This window comes from Vidua macroura, chromosome 1, assembly GCF_024509145.1.
Source record: "Vidua macroura isolate BioBank_ID:100142 chromosome 1, ASM2450914v1, whole genome shotgun sequence".
In the NCBI taxonomy this organism is placed as follows: Eukaryota; Metazoa; Chordata; class Aves; order Passeriformes; family Viduidae; genus Vidua; species Vidua macroura.
The window spans coordinates 10,695,713-10,712,473 of NC_071571.1; the positions used below are offsets into that span (position 1 = coordinate 10,695,713).

Sequence of the window (16,761 nt, forward strand, 5' to 3'; positions counted from 1 at the left end):
TTTTTTGAAATGCTTCTAGTGCTTCCGGACATTTTTACAAAACCTTTTGGTTTACATTTACTACATAGATGTAGCAGAGCATGATAAGAATTCAGTGGTTTTCTCAGACTTGTTAGCAGCCTTAATAATTGATAGCTCAGGGATCCAGGCTTTGAATGTGCCTCACTTCCCTTGCTGAGTGTTTCTTCATAGATCTGTTTCAGGACAGACTAGGGCCTGCATGTTTTACATGCCTTGAGCCCATCCAAGTTGACCACTTCTTGCTCTCTGGCACAGCTTGAATTCCCAGTTTTCTCTTCTAACATTCTGCCAAACTGATACTGGCATAGAGTTATCAAAGTGCCACTCTCTACAGCTCCCTGAAAGGAGGTTGTATCCAGGTCAGTCTCTTTTCCCAGGCAGTCAGGACAAGAGGAAATGGTCTCAAGCTGCTAAGGGAGGTTTAGGTTGTGCATTAGGAGGAATTTCTTCACAGAAAGGGTGATTAGACATTGGAATGGGCTGTCCAGGCAGGTGGTGGAGTCACTGTCCCTGGAGGTGTTTAAGGGCAGACTGGAGGTGGCACTCAGTGCCATGGTCTGGTCGACATGGTGGTGTTTGATTGCAGGGTGGACTCGATGACCTCAGAGGTCTTTTCCAACCTAAATGATTCTATGCTTCTGTAATTCCTTCATGGTTTGTTCTTACTGTTTCTTAAGTTGCAGAAAAAAACTCTGCTGATATTTGGAGATAAATCCACAGATAGACTTTGGGAATTACGTGGAATGAAGTGAGTAGCTCTTGCTGGAATGAAGTGCTTTTAGCATTTCTGAAACCTGAATGCACTCAAATGTGGAGTTCTGGTGGGTTCCTTACCTGGGCCTTCTGTGGCCAGTGCCATCTCCTGTTGAGATGGGCAATGGGGTTGTCCGCATCTGGAGGTTTTAGACACAGTTCCTGGCTTCCCCTCAGGCTGCAGACTTCCTGAGGTGGGGATATGCTTTATTCCCCTAAAACAAAGGAAACGCATGCAGAAAATGTGTTACTAAATTGAACTTCCTTTAGGTTTTGTTTCTCAGTTTTACTACTTAAACTGAGAGGCATATTTGAGCCCTCAAATTCTGCTGCTTGCATACAACTGTAGGTAATCGTATGTATTCAAGTTACCTTGAATAAATTAATCTGGAAGCTCTGGTTTAGTCCATTTTCATCCCACACACTGATTTATGCATGTAGCTGCCTGTTGAAGGCCTTGAAAATTTGTTGTCTCCCAGTTCGATGGTAAATCCCAGTTTAGGTTGCAAATCAAAATGGAAAGAGCAGTGTTAACTTCTATTTTGGTGCATTGCCAGTGAGAGTTTTGCATCAGCATTTCACGGTCCAACATTTTCAACATTTTTTCTTTCCCCCCTTCCCCTATGTGTGAAATTTCAGCAGATTGTTATGCAAAGCAGTTTTGTGTCTCAGTGTGACTGGGGAGACAGCTGTTCGGCCTAATGAGGAGTGCGAGCACCACAGCATTTCTGGTGATTGAGACCCACGCAGGGAGCAGGATGTTGGAGGCCAGGCAGTGGTGTGTGGTGAGGAAGTGCCACGCTGTCAGCTGGAAGTACACGCTCGGCTGCTCCCTATGACAAGATAAATGAGTTTTGCTGGGGTTTGGCGGAGGCTGAAGCTTTTTTGGAGAATAGTTGTAGCACACCAAACTCCCTGTGGGACCCACAGTTTGAAGTGTCATAAGACTGTTTCCTCTTTGCTTGTTTCTTTCTTTTTTTTCTTTAATGTCCTACAATACTTGTCATCTTTTTGAGTTATTAAAAATCTAATGTCTTCTAGCATTCAATTAACATGGGGGCTGATGATCTTTTGTTGACACTTTTTATTAATTTAGCCAAGGGGATGTTAACCAGAGTTTTATCTGAGTTAGAACAAACTGAAGGCTAATACAAACAAAAATTAAATCTAGACACATGAAAATAGAGGGAAAAGGCTTTTAATTTTTGTGATATGGATGGGGTTATGGAGGCAATACTTTTGAAAGGCTATTTGTTTATTGGCTCTTCTGTTAACTTCTTTCTTCCAGCAGACTTTGAGGCCCTTTCTTTCTTCTCACCATTCCCCTTTTAGTTGGGCTGAAATCCTGCTTTAGTTTATAAGTAGGAAGTGGCCTTTCTTCTTCTTACTATTTTGTTTTAATTTAAAAAAACAAATAAACACAAAACTAGGAAAAAAAAATGCTGAGATGCATTTGTCTTATTAAAAGATGCCCCAGTTGGAGTATCCGAGGAGACAGAATGTAATTTGTACTGCATAAGATCTGTGAGTGCAACACTTGCTCATGTTTTAAGTCAGTAGTGTTGAGCATGTTTTTGAATTTAGCTGCATGTGATTTTTTGAAAATGAGATGTCTTTGAGAATTGAATTGAGTGTTTCCTTCAGAAGAGTCATGCTTCATTTTTGTAAAAGCACAGGGAGTGTTATTCAGACATCCATATACTGTTTGCTTTGGAACTGGGACCAAAATTCTTGGTCATAAACACTGGGTTCAGTAAGAAGTGTTTTTATATTTAGCCATTAAATTCAAAGCTCCTTATGTAAAATATTGCTTTCATAGTCCCATGTGCTTGCAGATAGTGCACATCCCAGCCTGCAGGGCCTTGCAGGCCCGAGCTGAGTGAGGGTGAATGGAGAGCTAAGACCACCAAGCACCTTTAAAGTTGTCACTAAAAACAGACCAGCAGCTTTCCCTTTGCCTTTCTATCACTTGCCCTATTTCCAGAGAGCTACAGAAGAATTTAATTGCATTTTTATTTTACAAACTTTTGCTTGGTGTACCCAGTAATATCTGAACAGTTAAGCTGAAAGAGTAAGTTTAGCTGGAAAGGATTTTGTTATCTTTTGAGAGTCTTTGGAGGAGCAGGAAGGATTGAGCTAACCTGGGGCTGGCATTCTGTTTTCCTGGCAATAGTTTTGAATGTTTTCATTTAAAAATGATAAATCTAAGGATTAGAGAGCCTTATGTGGTCAAAGAAACTTAACCATGTTTGAAAGTGATAAATGATAAAGCAAAACCAATATGAGATCAAAGAAGCTGGAAAGCTCTTTAAAGTTTTGAAAAAAAAGCACCCAAAAGTGGAGGGTTATTTTAAGACAGTTTCACAATGTATTCCAGCTGTAATTGGAATAAAATGTATGATGGGGAAACATGATCAGATTTGTTCGTTGGCAGCAGAATACTAAAGCGCAGTGTATTCATTCACCTGGAGATTTTCTATGACTTGAATTCTTTATGCTGCTGTGTGCTAGGAAGTCTCCCAATGTGTGTGGAAATTATGGAGATTGAATAGAGAATTCTAAACTTATAAACTTTGCTTCAAATGTATTGCAGCAGTATAGAGATTAGTAAAAGTCTGAAATTGTTTCTGAGCTTCTTTGTGTAAAGAACTAGTGAGAAGTGCAGATGTTGGTAAATTTAAAGGAATTTGGGCTGATAGGAGACAAGTTTGGTGGTCAGAACATGTCAGCTATATTGTGCAGCAGCTTGACTGCATGAGTGAGTTTGCTTCCCAAATAAAAAGGTGCCTGATGAAAGAGTCAGCAGTTGTGACCCTCATGTATGTTTTAACTTTTTGACTTTTTGTTCATAAAGTCCAGAAGATTAGTCGAAGACCTCTTGGTTCTTTCTGTAATCATCTCCCTGGTGGCTTAGCTGCACTCGAATAATGTGTTAGGAAACTTGGTATCATGAATAAGTGGGCCTTCATCCTAATTAAAACTTAATTTGGTGTCAATTTAAATTAAGAGGCTTGCATAAACTGGTCCATTGTGACCTGGCTTGTGCTAATCTTAATCAGCAGCTTGGATAGGACATGAATTCAAATTTCTACAGAACAACTAAAGTGACAGTAACAACTGACAACTTAAATTAAAATTACTAAGTTCTAAGAAATTGATGTGCATGACCCAAGTTACAAGATAGGTCATTAAATCAAATCTGTAAAAACAGAATTGAGAAGCCTTCCCTAAAAATGCTTTGTTAGTGCATTATATGGGCAGAAAAATAACTGGCTTTGAGTTGGGAATTCACACAATTACAATGAAAATTGTACTACAAAAGCTTTTATTTGGTTAATATGAAATAAAGGTAAAATATTTAAAAATAATCATAAAATCATCATAGAAATTGTTTGTTTGAACCCACTGTATTGATGATATACTGTTATCTGAAGCTGTAAAGTACAAAGATAATAAAATTCTAAAATAAAATTCTTTATAAAATAGCTTCTGGAAGTAGTATGTTGCACTTTCAATTGCGAAAAATATTCCCATGAGTCTTTCTCTGACTGCCCTTGTGCATTTCTAGGCATACTAGGTAAAATTTGAAGAACTGTATGCTTGTGCTTCTTACTACTACTTGTCATCTTTTAATCTGACTCTCAGACTTCAGCTGCTTGTACAACAGGACTAGAAATCATAATTAGAGATTGTTAATTGCTGTAGCTATTGGTAGTGGAGCTACCACTGGAGACTCTGTGGATTACAGCATGTTCACGTGTGTGTACAGAACAGCTTTAGCTACATCTCAGGTGTTTGGGACCTCCTCAGTATCTGTGCAGTGAATGAAAATGTCTGGGATAGTTCTACAGAAATCTTTGGATGGAAAGAAGAGCTTGGTTACTGATCTCAAATCCCTTAAGAAGAAGATTTGTACTCTATGCTACTAATTCAGTTGGGGTTGTGTTGTAAACCTGCTGGACATTAGCGCAGAACTTCAAAAGTGAACTCAGGTTTCAAGACTGGGCCTGTTTAGCTCGTGTCAGAATCAGCGGAATATGAAAGATGTGTCCAGAGTGAGTCTCTACTGTTGGGCTGCTTCTCTTAGCACTTGGGCCACTCAAGCCCTGTTCGCCTTTAGTGTCATAGCTTCTTGTAAGAATATTTTTTAATTCAAAAATAACTGCTTGGAATTTTAAAATTTCATATTACTCTGCTTAAAAAAAAAAGGCAAGCTACATGTGCTAAGGGAAGCACGGGAGCAGGAAGTAAAACTTTAAATCAGATGCTAGTTTAATAAAGAAGTTTAGAGTTTGACATCTTTGTCTTTACTCCTGGTTGTTTAGCACTGTGACATCTGCAGTTTTCACTGTGGGAGACAATGTTGTTTCTGGTAGTGATGATCGTACAGTAAAAGTCTGGGATTTGAAAAACATGAGGTCTCCTATTGCAACGATCCGCACAGATTCTGCAGTCAACAGGTAAGCAGACCTCTGAGTTACTGCTTTGCTTAATTCGTGCTTTCTTAATTAATTCTTAATTTCTTTCACATGTGGGAATGGTTTAAAGAAGTGCCACAGAGGTTTAGACTGGACATTTTTTTCCTGAGAGGGTGGTCAAATCCTGGAACAGGTTTTCCTAGAGGGTGGTTGATACACCAAACCTTCCAGTACTTAAGAAGTATTTGGACTAGACCCTTAATAACATGCTTTAAGCTTTGGTCAGGCCTGAATTGGTCAGGTGGTTGGACTGGATGATTGTTGCAGGTACCTTTCAACTGAAATAGTCTATTCTATTAATTCACTGAATATACATTTGTTTTTTGTCTCTGAAATTAAACTTGAGATTTATAAGAATTTGAAAAAGGTCTGAAATGGTTTTATAAAGTGCAGGTGTGATCAACATTAATTTTTAGTAAGTACATTGCTTTTAAGCAATTTTCTGTAAGAACATGCAGATGTTAAGGCTATTTGAGAATCTAGTACAATAGAAAATACCTTAATGGTTCAATATTTTTTTTCTCTTTCCATTTGTGAATTCTAGCCAGGAAAAATTCAGCTGCATCCCTTCCTGTGAGCTTAAATTTGTGCTGTCAGTTTCTATTTGCCAGGCTCGTTGTTTCCTACCCGGGCTCCTTTTGTCCCTTCTCTGCAGGATTAGCGTGTGCGTTGGCCAGAGGATCATCGCCCTTCCCCATGACAACCGGCAGGTTCGGCTCTTCGACATGTCCGGCGTGCGGCTGGCGCGGCTGCCTCGCAGCAACAGACAGGTACCTGCAGAGCTGCACCTTCAGTGTGTCTGTCCTTTCTCAGGCAAGGTTAAAGTGGCATTTGGTCTCTCTAGCTTAAAGCTGAGCAAATGCTGAACGGCGCTGGTCTGAATAAACATGCTGTTAGTTATTAAAAATAACCAACGTGCCAATGTGAAACGTTTGAAACGTTTTTATTGGAGTTGGAAATGGTGTTTCAAGTGAATTTCATCATGATGTTTCCCCTTACTAAAGTGAAACACATATCTGCCTTCTCTATGGAATGGAAAAAGTGTGTAAGAGCACTTCTGATGGGTTTTAATGTCTCGATGTGAATTGTGTCAGAAAAATGGCTCACTATGAGGTTTAATGGTGATTTTCTCATGGTGATTTTTTTTTTTTTTTAATTACACAGTGTCTAGCTGGTTTATATATTCCAAGCTGGATGGGGCTCTGAGTGACCAGGTATACTGGAAAGTGTCCCTGCCCATGGCAGGAAGGTTGGAACCACATGATCTTTAAGGTCTCTTCCAACCCAAACTGTTCTGTGATACTGTGACATAGAAACATAGAAGGAAAAAGTGAGGGTCAGCTTTGTGAGCTCACCTTGCATGATTTGGTGATAAATTTTAATTTTTTTCTTCTATGCTTATTCACATACATTCTAGATGCATCCTACCCTGTTATAAATCATCCTTGCTGCAGCCATTAGGTTTTGTGCATTTATGGCACTATTTGGCATGGCAAGCATCACTAATGGAGTAAATCAGCCTAAGTGAAATTAATTGGATTATGTCACATAAATAGGCCTTTTTTGGGGTTGATTCAGCAGTTCTTGACAGAATTTAGGAAGGAGGTCTAAGACTTACTTAATCTCTTTTAGATTTTTTTCTAATTTAGGCGGGTTTTTTAATTTATTGTAGTCTTGAGGTGGTTCTTTGTGTGTGTGCACGTCTTCTTTTTTTCCTTAGTAGTTCCATTCAGACTGATACTACTGAAATCATGACTTTAGTTTTTTTTTAACCTGAATGCTGGTCAGAACCCTATTTTGGACATTTTTGTTGCTATTGAACTATTTTCATCAGTATGGCATTCTTCCTGGTGCAGTATTATGCCTCCTAAATTATGAACAATATGGACACTTAGTCTTGCAGGCTTGTTACAAAGTAGTTGCCAGCAAGTAGTCCCTTATTTTAAGACTGCTTTTATAAATAAAAATGCTAAAATCAGAATTTGGTTTGCTTTTGTAAAGAAAATCTAACTAGATAGCAAACAGACATTGGAAAACTCAAAAATTTTGATGCACCTTTTTGTATACATCTGTCCTTACGGATGCAGTGCTGGTGCTGAGGAATCACCTCATTATGAAGACTTTTACCTTGCAGATGCAGGTAACAATGACCTTTAGGATTCTCAAGGGCTGTTAGCAAAGAATAGGCTGAGGGTGGGCAGGGTTGCATTTTGAGTTGCAGTGAGCTGTTGGCCCAGCAGTTCCCAAAGCCATGTCAGTAACGATGCTGTCTCCCGCGTGGTGGCAGGGGCACAGGAGGATGGTTTGCTGCTCCGCCTGGTGCGAGGACCATCCCATCTGCAACCTCTTCACGTGTGGGTTTGACCGTCAGGCCATCGGCTGGAACATCAACATCCCTGCTTTGCTACAAGAGAAGTGAAGTGCTGAGAGTTTCTGCGTTTGTGTCGCCGTGGACTTCTACACCTGGGCAGACTTTTCTGAACACTGGTCTGCTGTTGCTGTAAAAGCTCTTCCATGATGGGAGACTTGAGCAAGTGTTGTTCTTGTTACCACATTGTGCACAGTTTGCATGGGTTGTACAGAAAAATGTGATTTTTTAAAAATTAGTTTGTCTTGTGTATGAAATTTTATATTTTGGCATCCACTGGTCAATATGTTCACTGTTGCGTAGAGCACATAAATGTTCATAAGTTATTTAGCATTTAATAGTTACACAGTAGGGCATTACATTTGTGACATAAATGTGAAACTTATGTAATTACTGTAGAGAGTGTATACAGTCTGTTACATTTTTCCATGACTCTACATATCTGCCTTGGGTTACAAAGAATCTGCAGGGCTAAAACTTTGAAATGAAGTGTGAATTTCACTAGTTGTATGATTGTAAACATTTTCCTGTTTGCATCTGATTTAAATACTTTTTTTAGTGCTGCCATAGTGCAACTTCAACTCCATTTTTACTCCAGTTACTAGAGAAATAGTAGATTTGAGAAGGAAAATGCAGGCAACTTGTAGTGAGTATAGACTGCCAGGTTTATTTGTAATCTTTTTTGTACTTTTTATTTTGAAAAAAGGAAAAGATTCATTCTGCCCTTCTTATATAAAGTGATTTTGAAACCTTATCACATTTCATATTAGCAAAAATCCAGAATATTATGATTCTAATCACTGAAATCTAGTCAAGCAAATTCTGAAGCACTTTAGTTTATAGCTATTGTTATAAACCATTTATGAAAGTTTGACTTTACCAGTGAATGTGAGCTAACCTTTGTAAGAAGGATTAATTCTTTTTGGTGATCTGCCCAGAAAGGAAATAGTTTATTTGGGGGTTGATGATTTTGTTTATGTACCTACAGTGAGCATACTTTTAATTGTGTTCACTTCCCATATTTTTATTTTGAGCCAGCAATACAAAGTAAATGAGTACTACCTCAAAAATGAATGTTGGTCAAGAAGCATCGAATCTCTCTGTAGCCTAGGAAAAAGCACCTTTGGTCTCTGGCTGAAGTACTATCTCTGACGGGAGAGGAAAGACAATCATACTACATGTGATCCTTAAGGTAGTTAACACATAAAGCTAGTGGGGCAATACACTAGGTCAGCATTGTGTGTCACCCAGCCATGACAGGAGCACTGCAGTCTCTGTCCTGTTCCAAAAAGGGGGTAATTAGCATGGATCTCCCTTTCTCCCAAATGGTTTTACTCTGGTTTTGCTCCTCACTGTGTTTAGGTGTTTTTGCACTGGCAGTGGGGTGTTACTCTGCAGCTGCTGCTATCAGTAAATGCAGGTGGCAGCTGGTGTCTTGGGAAGAATGGAAAGGCTGCTTCAGACAGATATTTGTTTTTTGGCTGAAGGGAGATGCTGCCCCTGACTGTCTGACATATCACAGTATAAGATGAAGTGTGGAGGTAAGGAAGGGTGCACTCTGAAAGTGGGAATCTTGGGGTTCATGGTGGGTTGGCAGATGTTTATCTCATCATCATGATTCTGTGCGACTACAGCTGTGCTCATGTCCTCTGCATCACTGTTTATAATGACATTGACATGTGTTAGCTGGTTCTCCTGTTAACTAACATTTGTGTGGCATGGGAATACAGTGGGATGGGATAATGAATGCATCAGTGAGGAATTGAAGGAAAATGGGGGTCCTAAACATTGTTTTGGACTGTAACATTAAGGAAACTCAAAATACTTAATGGAGAATATATGTAGTGTCTTTGTAGTACATGTCATCGGAGTGGTTTGATCCCTTGTTTTTTTTTTTTCTGTTGTTGGGCTTGGATTTTTTCTTGAGATACAAGATGGACAACTGTGCTGAAGTAATCTTAAATACTAAAACTAGTGAGGTTGCAGAAAGCAGCTGCAGAGTTTTAAGTCTTCTGGTGGTGAGAGTTAAATGATGGTGACAATGTTTATTTTCACTTTTTTTTTCTCCTGGGTTTTTTGCTCTGGGTTAAAGCCGTTTGATGTTGGGTTATAGGTTTTATTCCTTAAGAAAACAAGACTCACTTTCTTTTAGTTGGTAACAGAGAGAACTTTACAAAGGTTTATGCTGTTTTTAAAAAAAGAAAAAAATGTCTGGCCAGTACAAGCAGTTTCTCCAGCATGGCCTGCATGTAGGATCTGGACAATGGCTCTCCTTTATTACCTGAGGCAGAGGAGAGGGTCACTGGTTTTGGTCCTGCTAAACTAAAGTGTCTAATCTTCTCTCATACATATGTTGTACAGAACCACTGGACTCTATGCAGTTTAATCATCATTGCTGCAAACTTTTTATATCACCAGAGGGAGCATCCTCTGGCACCAGGAATGAGTGATTAGGTGGTTTCATTTTGAAAAGAATCAACCAAATAAGGTGCTAGAGCCACGTTCTTATGAGCAGGCTAATACTTAAATCAGCTGAACACTGAACTATCACTTAGTTTAGTTTTCTATACTGTAGTGAAGGGTAAGCCAAACTGCCATTCCCCTTGAAACTAAACATATGAGCAGGGGTCGTGAATATACTACATTGACTAAATATGTGCAAAACATTTCATGGCTCTAAATGTTCTAAAGAGTGTATTTTTCAGCACTGAATAATGTCCAGCATTTCATTAAATGGAGCAGAGTTGCAGTTACAGTTTCAGTATTGTGCAGAATTTCACAGAAAACTCATCACTGGGCAAAATCAAGCTTCTGTGTCTTTCTCTCAAGCAATGCACATCAATTTTCACAAAGTTTGTGTATACTTTACAATCAGAAAGATCTGGAATGAAACATCTTATTCGTTGCCTAAATCTGTGAAAACTACCTTTTGGAGAAAAGAATTTATAAGTTATGTGGAACCACTTTTTATTATTCTGCTAATTTGTTTTTAGATGTAAAATGTTTTTCTTCATTACAATTCAAAATGCATTAAAACTTTCAACAATTTTTTTTTGCAATTTGCTGTTTTTCTGTGTTGCATTAAGGTTACTGTTGATGTTGACATTTCAATTTTTTGTAGTCAAGGGATCTCCCTCTTCACTTTCCACTCTTTTCTACTAAAAAAGTTTGTTTCTGAGGCATTGATGAGCACAGTTTGGAACAGAAGGTCAAGTCTGTTTATTACAGTAGGTCTTCTGTAGCACTAATGGTCATGCTGCCAGTAAAGTATCTAGACTGAAAGGGTGTTCAGGACTGCATTTGTACTGTTGTCTCCCATTCTGTGTGGAAAAAAATTCTAATTGCATCTTGTTATGCAGCTTATGCAAAAGTTTCCATGGTTTTTCACTCCACTTTACAAACTGGTATTTTAAAATGAAATCTAAACAATTTTTTAATGTTTAGAATACAGCAAAAGTATTGCAAAACTACTCTGGTGAGAAGAACCCATCCTCAGTTTTTCTGTAGGTTAAAGGTTGGTTACCTGTTGCACCCATGTTCAAACCAAAGCTGCGTAGCGTTGGTGTAAAACCCAAGGCACTTGGTGTTGTAGAAAGCTTTGGGTTTCAGAAGCCAAGGCAGAGTCTTGGCTGGTACCTGAGTGCACCTTACTCTCCTTCAATGTGCTTTAGGATCCCTCATTGCCACATTTGGGATTAATCAGAGTTGCTGGTCATATGGACCAAAAATAAGAGACTGGAGTTCCAAGGTAGCACAACTGACATAAGGACTGGGTTGAGACTAAACCCTGGGCTTTAGCTGATTTTAGCTGAGGCCTTCCAAATCGGGCCTTACTGCCACCTGACTTAAACTTTGTATTTCTAGTATAATTTTAAACCCTGAGTAAATATCATGTACAACTAGTGGTTTCAGGAGTCTGTGTTTAAACCTGAAGAGCTGCAGAAGAACCACTCTGTCATGCACCACAGTTTGCTCTTTAGGCCGGCATAGAAATTTTATTTAATGCTCTGTTGAGACTCGAGTATGTCACTGAAAAATTACTCAGCCTTGTGATATTTTATTTTTAAGGAGTGTTGTTACCTTTTCTAATTCCCACAGGTCAGAGTTTTCTGAACACAAGTAATTTGCAGGAGCTTACAGAGGAAATCCTGTTTAATTCAGACTATAAATCCTGGTCAAAACATACCATTAACTGGGAGAGGCGTTATACTGGAGCAGTGTGGGATTTTGTAGATGTGCTGCTTGTCAATGTCCTCCAAGTGAGCATATTCAGTACTACCACAAGGGGCTGTTTCTCAGAGGTGCAGGGTTGAGGCTGTTTGAGTGTTTCCAGTGTTGAACCCAAGTTCCTGAATTAGCAGCTTGGATGTCTCATACAGGTTTGGGGAGTTTCTGGCATGGTTTAGCACCTAATACTTTTAATGATTTACTTTTAATGATTTTTAAATGATTTTTTAAAAGCATGTTACTCCTTAACGTGCTTAATTTGGATAAAGGCAGAAATCTCAATTTTGTTAGATTTATTTTAAACCTTATTTAAATGTTTGCTGTGTCACTGAGATCAGCATTGTACAGACACAAAACTGAACCTGAGTATTTTGTGGAGCAGTGTATGTCCCCTGTGATGTTTGAGCATATAGAAAGGTGAGTAATCCTAATGATAAGAAAGAGTAAAATCTGACACACCACACAACAAACACCACTGAAATCAGGTTGATGGTGTAATATAAACTTGAAGTACAGTATTAAGCATTAGAAGAGAGAGACATAAAGGAAAGGCAAAACTTTTCAGCAGCACTTTGAAGGGTAGAGGGCGTAGTGATGATATCATTATTAATTAAGGTTGTTTTCCAGTGTGGATAATTGCAGGACATGTTGTTTTGGCCTCTCATGTTTTATGAAGCTTGTGAAAGCTGTCTCTGCCAGAAGGCTGTCAGAATGTTGGATGCTGTCATTGAGTGGTGCCATCTTCAAAGGTGCTGAGCTCCCATCAGCGTTCTGCGCAGTCTGGCGGGTGGTTGCTAGCTCGGAAAATCAGATTCATGAGCCTAAATATGGATCTAGAAACTTCATTTTAGGTGCCTGTTTTTGAAAATTATACCCTAATTTTGTATATATTTTATATTGCTGCTGAATTAATGAGCTGAAAAGTTCTTGGCCACAGATGCATGGTTTACTGAAATATAAGAAAAGCAGAGAAATTATTTTCCCTCCCAAATTATATAAGGCTGCTTACAGTTTACTGTTGGGAAACTAAAGCTGCACTGCGTCAGTTCCAAATATAACTACTTACTGCTCAGTGAACAAACACTTCATTTCAGATGCTCATTTTTCATCTTGCAAAAATCTCACCAATGCAAAAATCTCTCATCATAGCATGAGTTTTCCACAGCAAAGGAAATGGAAGGATTAGCTGATTATAAATGTGGATAGATAGATAGATAGATAGATAGATAGATAGATAGATAGATAGATAGATAAAAGTCCCAGACATTTCTGCCATTACCAGCAAAACTGAGGAAATCAAACCTCACTATATGTGCATGGCTCTGACCATCCAAACTCATGCTGTGTTTCTGTGACAATATGATGTTTTGTTGGATCTCACCTGTGCTTAGTTGAGAACACTACTGGATGTCCATGTGCAGATGAGCTACCAAGGGGGATCTTTGATGTCCAGAAACCAGTGTAAAAACAGGAGGTAACAGAGGAGGTACATACTTCTGTCTCCAAATGGTTTTTGACCAGAAAATACAATTTCCTTGAATTAAGGAAGTGCACAGCATTTACTTGCTTTGGTGCACGCATAGGAGCCTGACCTTGACCTTGCACCTGAAATGGCATCAAATGAAACTTGCCAGCAAGAGATGGAGCCACCTTTTAAACCTTGAATTTTTCTTCTTTTTTTCTTGCTCAACTGCAGCATCGTCCTTATGTCCATGCAGGTGTATGTTTGCAGTAGTATTTTTAATTATATGATTTATTTTGTCAAACTATGTTTTGCTTTAGGGAAACATTCTAGCAAGGTCTTAAAAAAAGCAGGTATAAACAGATCAGCTGTGAACAATGAATTAAAGGAAAGTTGTTAACAACAAGAGCCCATTAGAGCCATAACCCTGTGGAGATTAGCTGTGGTCCACATAAAGCCAGCAGTCACAAGAAAAATACAAGTATCAGCAGGCAAGACCAAAATCCAGAAGTTTTGCTCTGCTGGAAAGAGAGACCAGCAGGTAGAGCTGCTTCTGGAGAATAAAGCAGTGAGGGAGTACTGGGCAAAACCCTGCAAGCACAGCAGGGTTGCAGATACAGATACTGGAGCACAGCACAGATATTGTGCTTCGCCTTCACATTTTTCAGGCTTCTCAGAACTTTGCAAGCTCCCTCTTATCCCTTCCACCTCTTCACACCAGCTCCTTGCACTGTGCCAGGCTGTGTGGGAACCATGGGGACAGAGGAAGGTGGAGATGAATGACAAGGGATTTGTGAAGAGAATTGCCAGGATGAGGCACTGGACAGAAATGTTCGCTTGGAAAGATATTGAGTGTCTGGTCAGGGTGGGCCTGCAAAAACTGAGAGAGAGGTGGGAGGAGAGAGCTGTGAAGGGCCTTTGCAATGAAAACAAGAATCTTGTGAGGCTGTGTAGCCTTAACAAAAAACCAACCAACCAAACAAACAAAAAAAAAAAAAAAACCAAAACAAAAAAAGGAAACAGCACTTGATGTGCAGAGCTTTTAAAGAGATGTTCGATATGGTCAGAGGAGAATGGGAGAATGTAATTTTCAGCTGTATCAACTGTGAGACTAAAGGAAAGGAATTTGCAGGAAGCCGGGGTGTGACCAGAACCATCATTTTAGTTTGACTGAAGAGGGAAAGGTTGTGATTCACTGATGGTGTAGAATAACATAAATAAAAAATGTTCCAAACTAAACCCTGAAATAAATGCAACATCCAAGGGCAAGGCAGAACTTAGGGAGAAGCAGCTCTGCCCTACTTCAGTATCAGGTGAGTGTTAGGGGAAATTGGGCAAATAGGAATTTGAGTAGAAGTAAAAGGTCTGGAAAGGAGCAGCTTTGTATCTGAGCTCAGCTGATGTTTGCAAAGAGACCAGTGACAGGGCCCTGTGGTGCTGTAGGAGTCCAGGCTCCAGCATTCCCCAGGAGCTCCGTGGGAGTGTCAGGGCTGGGGCTGGTGGCAGTGGGCGGCTGTGCAGGGGACGGGGACAAGGACCCTGAGGGAGGGAACATCAGCTCCACCATGAAATCACAGGAGAGGGTGAGAGGGTGTGAAGGCATTGGGCTTTAGTCACTAAAGTGAGTGAAGGAGTTGAGAAGATGAAAAAGCTGACATAAGTCAGTATCAGTGAGAGCTGAAAGAGGAGCAGGAAAGGTGACATCATGGCCTTGTCACTTTCCTTTTGGAGGAGCTGGTGAGATCCAGGGCAGTGAGCAGGAACACTGAGTATTTGAGGAGTTGGCTGAGGCTCTGGGAACAGATCCTGACTGGTGTCGTCACAGGTTGAGAAACCAAGTTCATCTGAGTTTTAAAAAAGACCTACTTCCCTGAACCCCTAAAAGGTTTGCCTTATAGCTGAAGTTTAAGAAAGAATGGAATAATATCTTCCCTCCCAGAGAGGCCTCAGTTTGTATTACTGAATACAGGGGGCTTTGCCACAAGTCAAGCATTCATTCCAGCAACCTCTCTGTGCATGAGATCTCCCCAGCAAGACCCTGTGTTTGCAGCAGTGCTGTGCATTGCCCCGAGTGCTCCAGGAACACAGTGTTACAGATATATAAACATCCTATTTTTGGGCTCTTAAGTGTCCAAATGCACTCTGGTTTCCATACCATGTCGTTGGCCTCAACCTCAACAAGCCTTCAGCAATCAAGTGTTTGTGAGAGCCTCATCTGCTTGTTTGGCATTTTACCTTGAACCACCTACCACTGAAACATCACTTATTTCTGCTCTCCCACTAGAGAGCTACAGCCACTGGGATGTCCCCCTCCACTGTTCTCTCTACCTCCTGAGAAAGGGTTTTTCCTTGCTGTGTTCAGCATCTTCCTGTCTCAAAGTGACTTGAGGGGGCACAGAAAGGTAAAGCCAAATGCACAAACAAAGATTTTTCCTCATCAGGCTTTTTCCTAAGCAGCTTCTGTGATGCCACAACCAAGCTGCTCAGTCAATAGCCTTTATATTTGTTTTCCCATAATGAAGGCCAAAGATTAATTTATCTGGACGTCCATTCCACCTTGCAACACAGCCTTGTGTTATACTTGATAACATGTAGAGCTATTTTAATACAGCTTAATTTGATTGTGATCTTTAGTTAATATCCTTTTGATTTTTTTCCTCTAACCTGTGTTCCTGAAATTTACAAGTATAAAATCGTAGGGGAAATGGTATCTGACTTCTGATCCACTTTGTTAATAAGCTGATTACAAGTATTTAAAGTTATCTCCTCTTCTCCAGATGCAACAGAACAAATGACCTCTAAACACCATTAGTCTTGCCAACAAGTTTCAGAGCTCTTGCTGGAAATAAACAAAGTCAAAATGCAGATGGAGACCTTGATCCTGCAAGTTGAACCATTGTGCAATTCCAGCTGAGCTTGGTGGAGCCCTATCAAGGCATAGATTTTCAGTCCTGTAGTTCCAAGCTTTGACTTGGAGAAACTGCCAATAATGTGGGTAATTTACAGGAAATATTTGGTTTATGATTTTTCTGTGAGTACCGAGGAGAGGTTGTCCTCCCTGCTGGGGTTAGAGGCAGCACAGCTCAGTCCTCAGCCCAAGGATAACAAAGGTGCTGCTGCTGCCCATCCTTGCCTCTTCCCTCTGTTCCCTCACACCTTTATCCTTATTTTTTTAGTCCTGAGTTTTTGTTCAGGATCAACCTCACTGTGTATTTGGGTGATGGCTGGTGAGCAGCAGCTTCCTATGCAGGCACTTTGCCTCTGTGGGAGCAGGGCTGTGGTTATCTGTGCTTCCCATGGCAGGCAAGAGTGGGATCTCTCTTGGAGGTGACCTCCAGCAGTCAGTGCAAATGTGGGTCAGCCCAGGTCTGGGGACGTGGGACATGAAGACCTGGTTGGGATCCTCCTCTGAGGACCTCTGGAGTCAGAGTTAGAAGATGAATGAGAATGTG

General features: G+C 40.1%; 1 protein-coding gene across 4 annotated transcripts in view; it reads left to right on the forward strand.

The window, feature by feature from the left end:
• Positions 1–10,668, forward strand: part of WDR37 (WD repeat domain 37) — a 43,663-nt gene extending 32,995 nt beyond the window's left edge. For all 4 annotated transcript variants that reach the window (XM_053987047.1, XM_053987041.1, XM_053987065.1 and 1 more), the window contains 3 exons: positions 5,100–5,234; positions 5,908–6,022; positions 7,540–10,668. In XM_053987047.1, coding sequence (XP_053843022.1) covers positions 5,100–5,234; positions 5,908–6,022; positions 7,540–7,671 — 382 coding nt within the window. In that variant the 3' untranslated portion in view covers positions 7,672–10,668. The remainder of the gene's footprint in view (positions 1–5,099; positions 5,235–5,907; positions 6,023–7,539) is intronic.
• Positions 10,669–16,761: the final 6,093 nt, after the last annotated feature.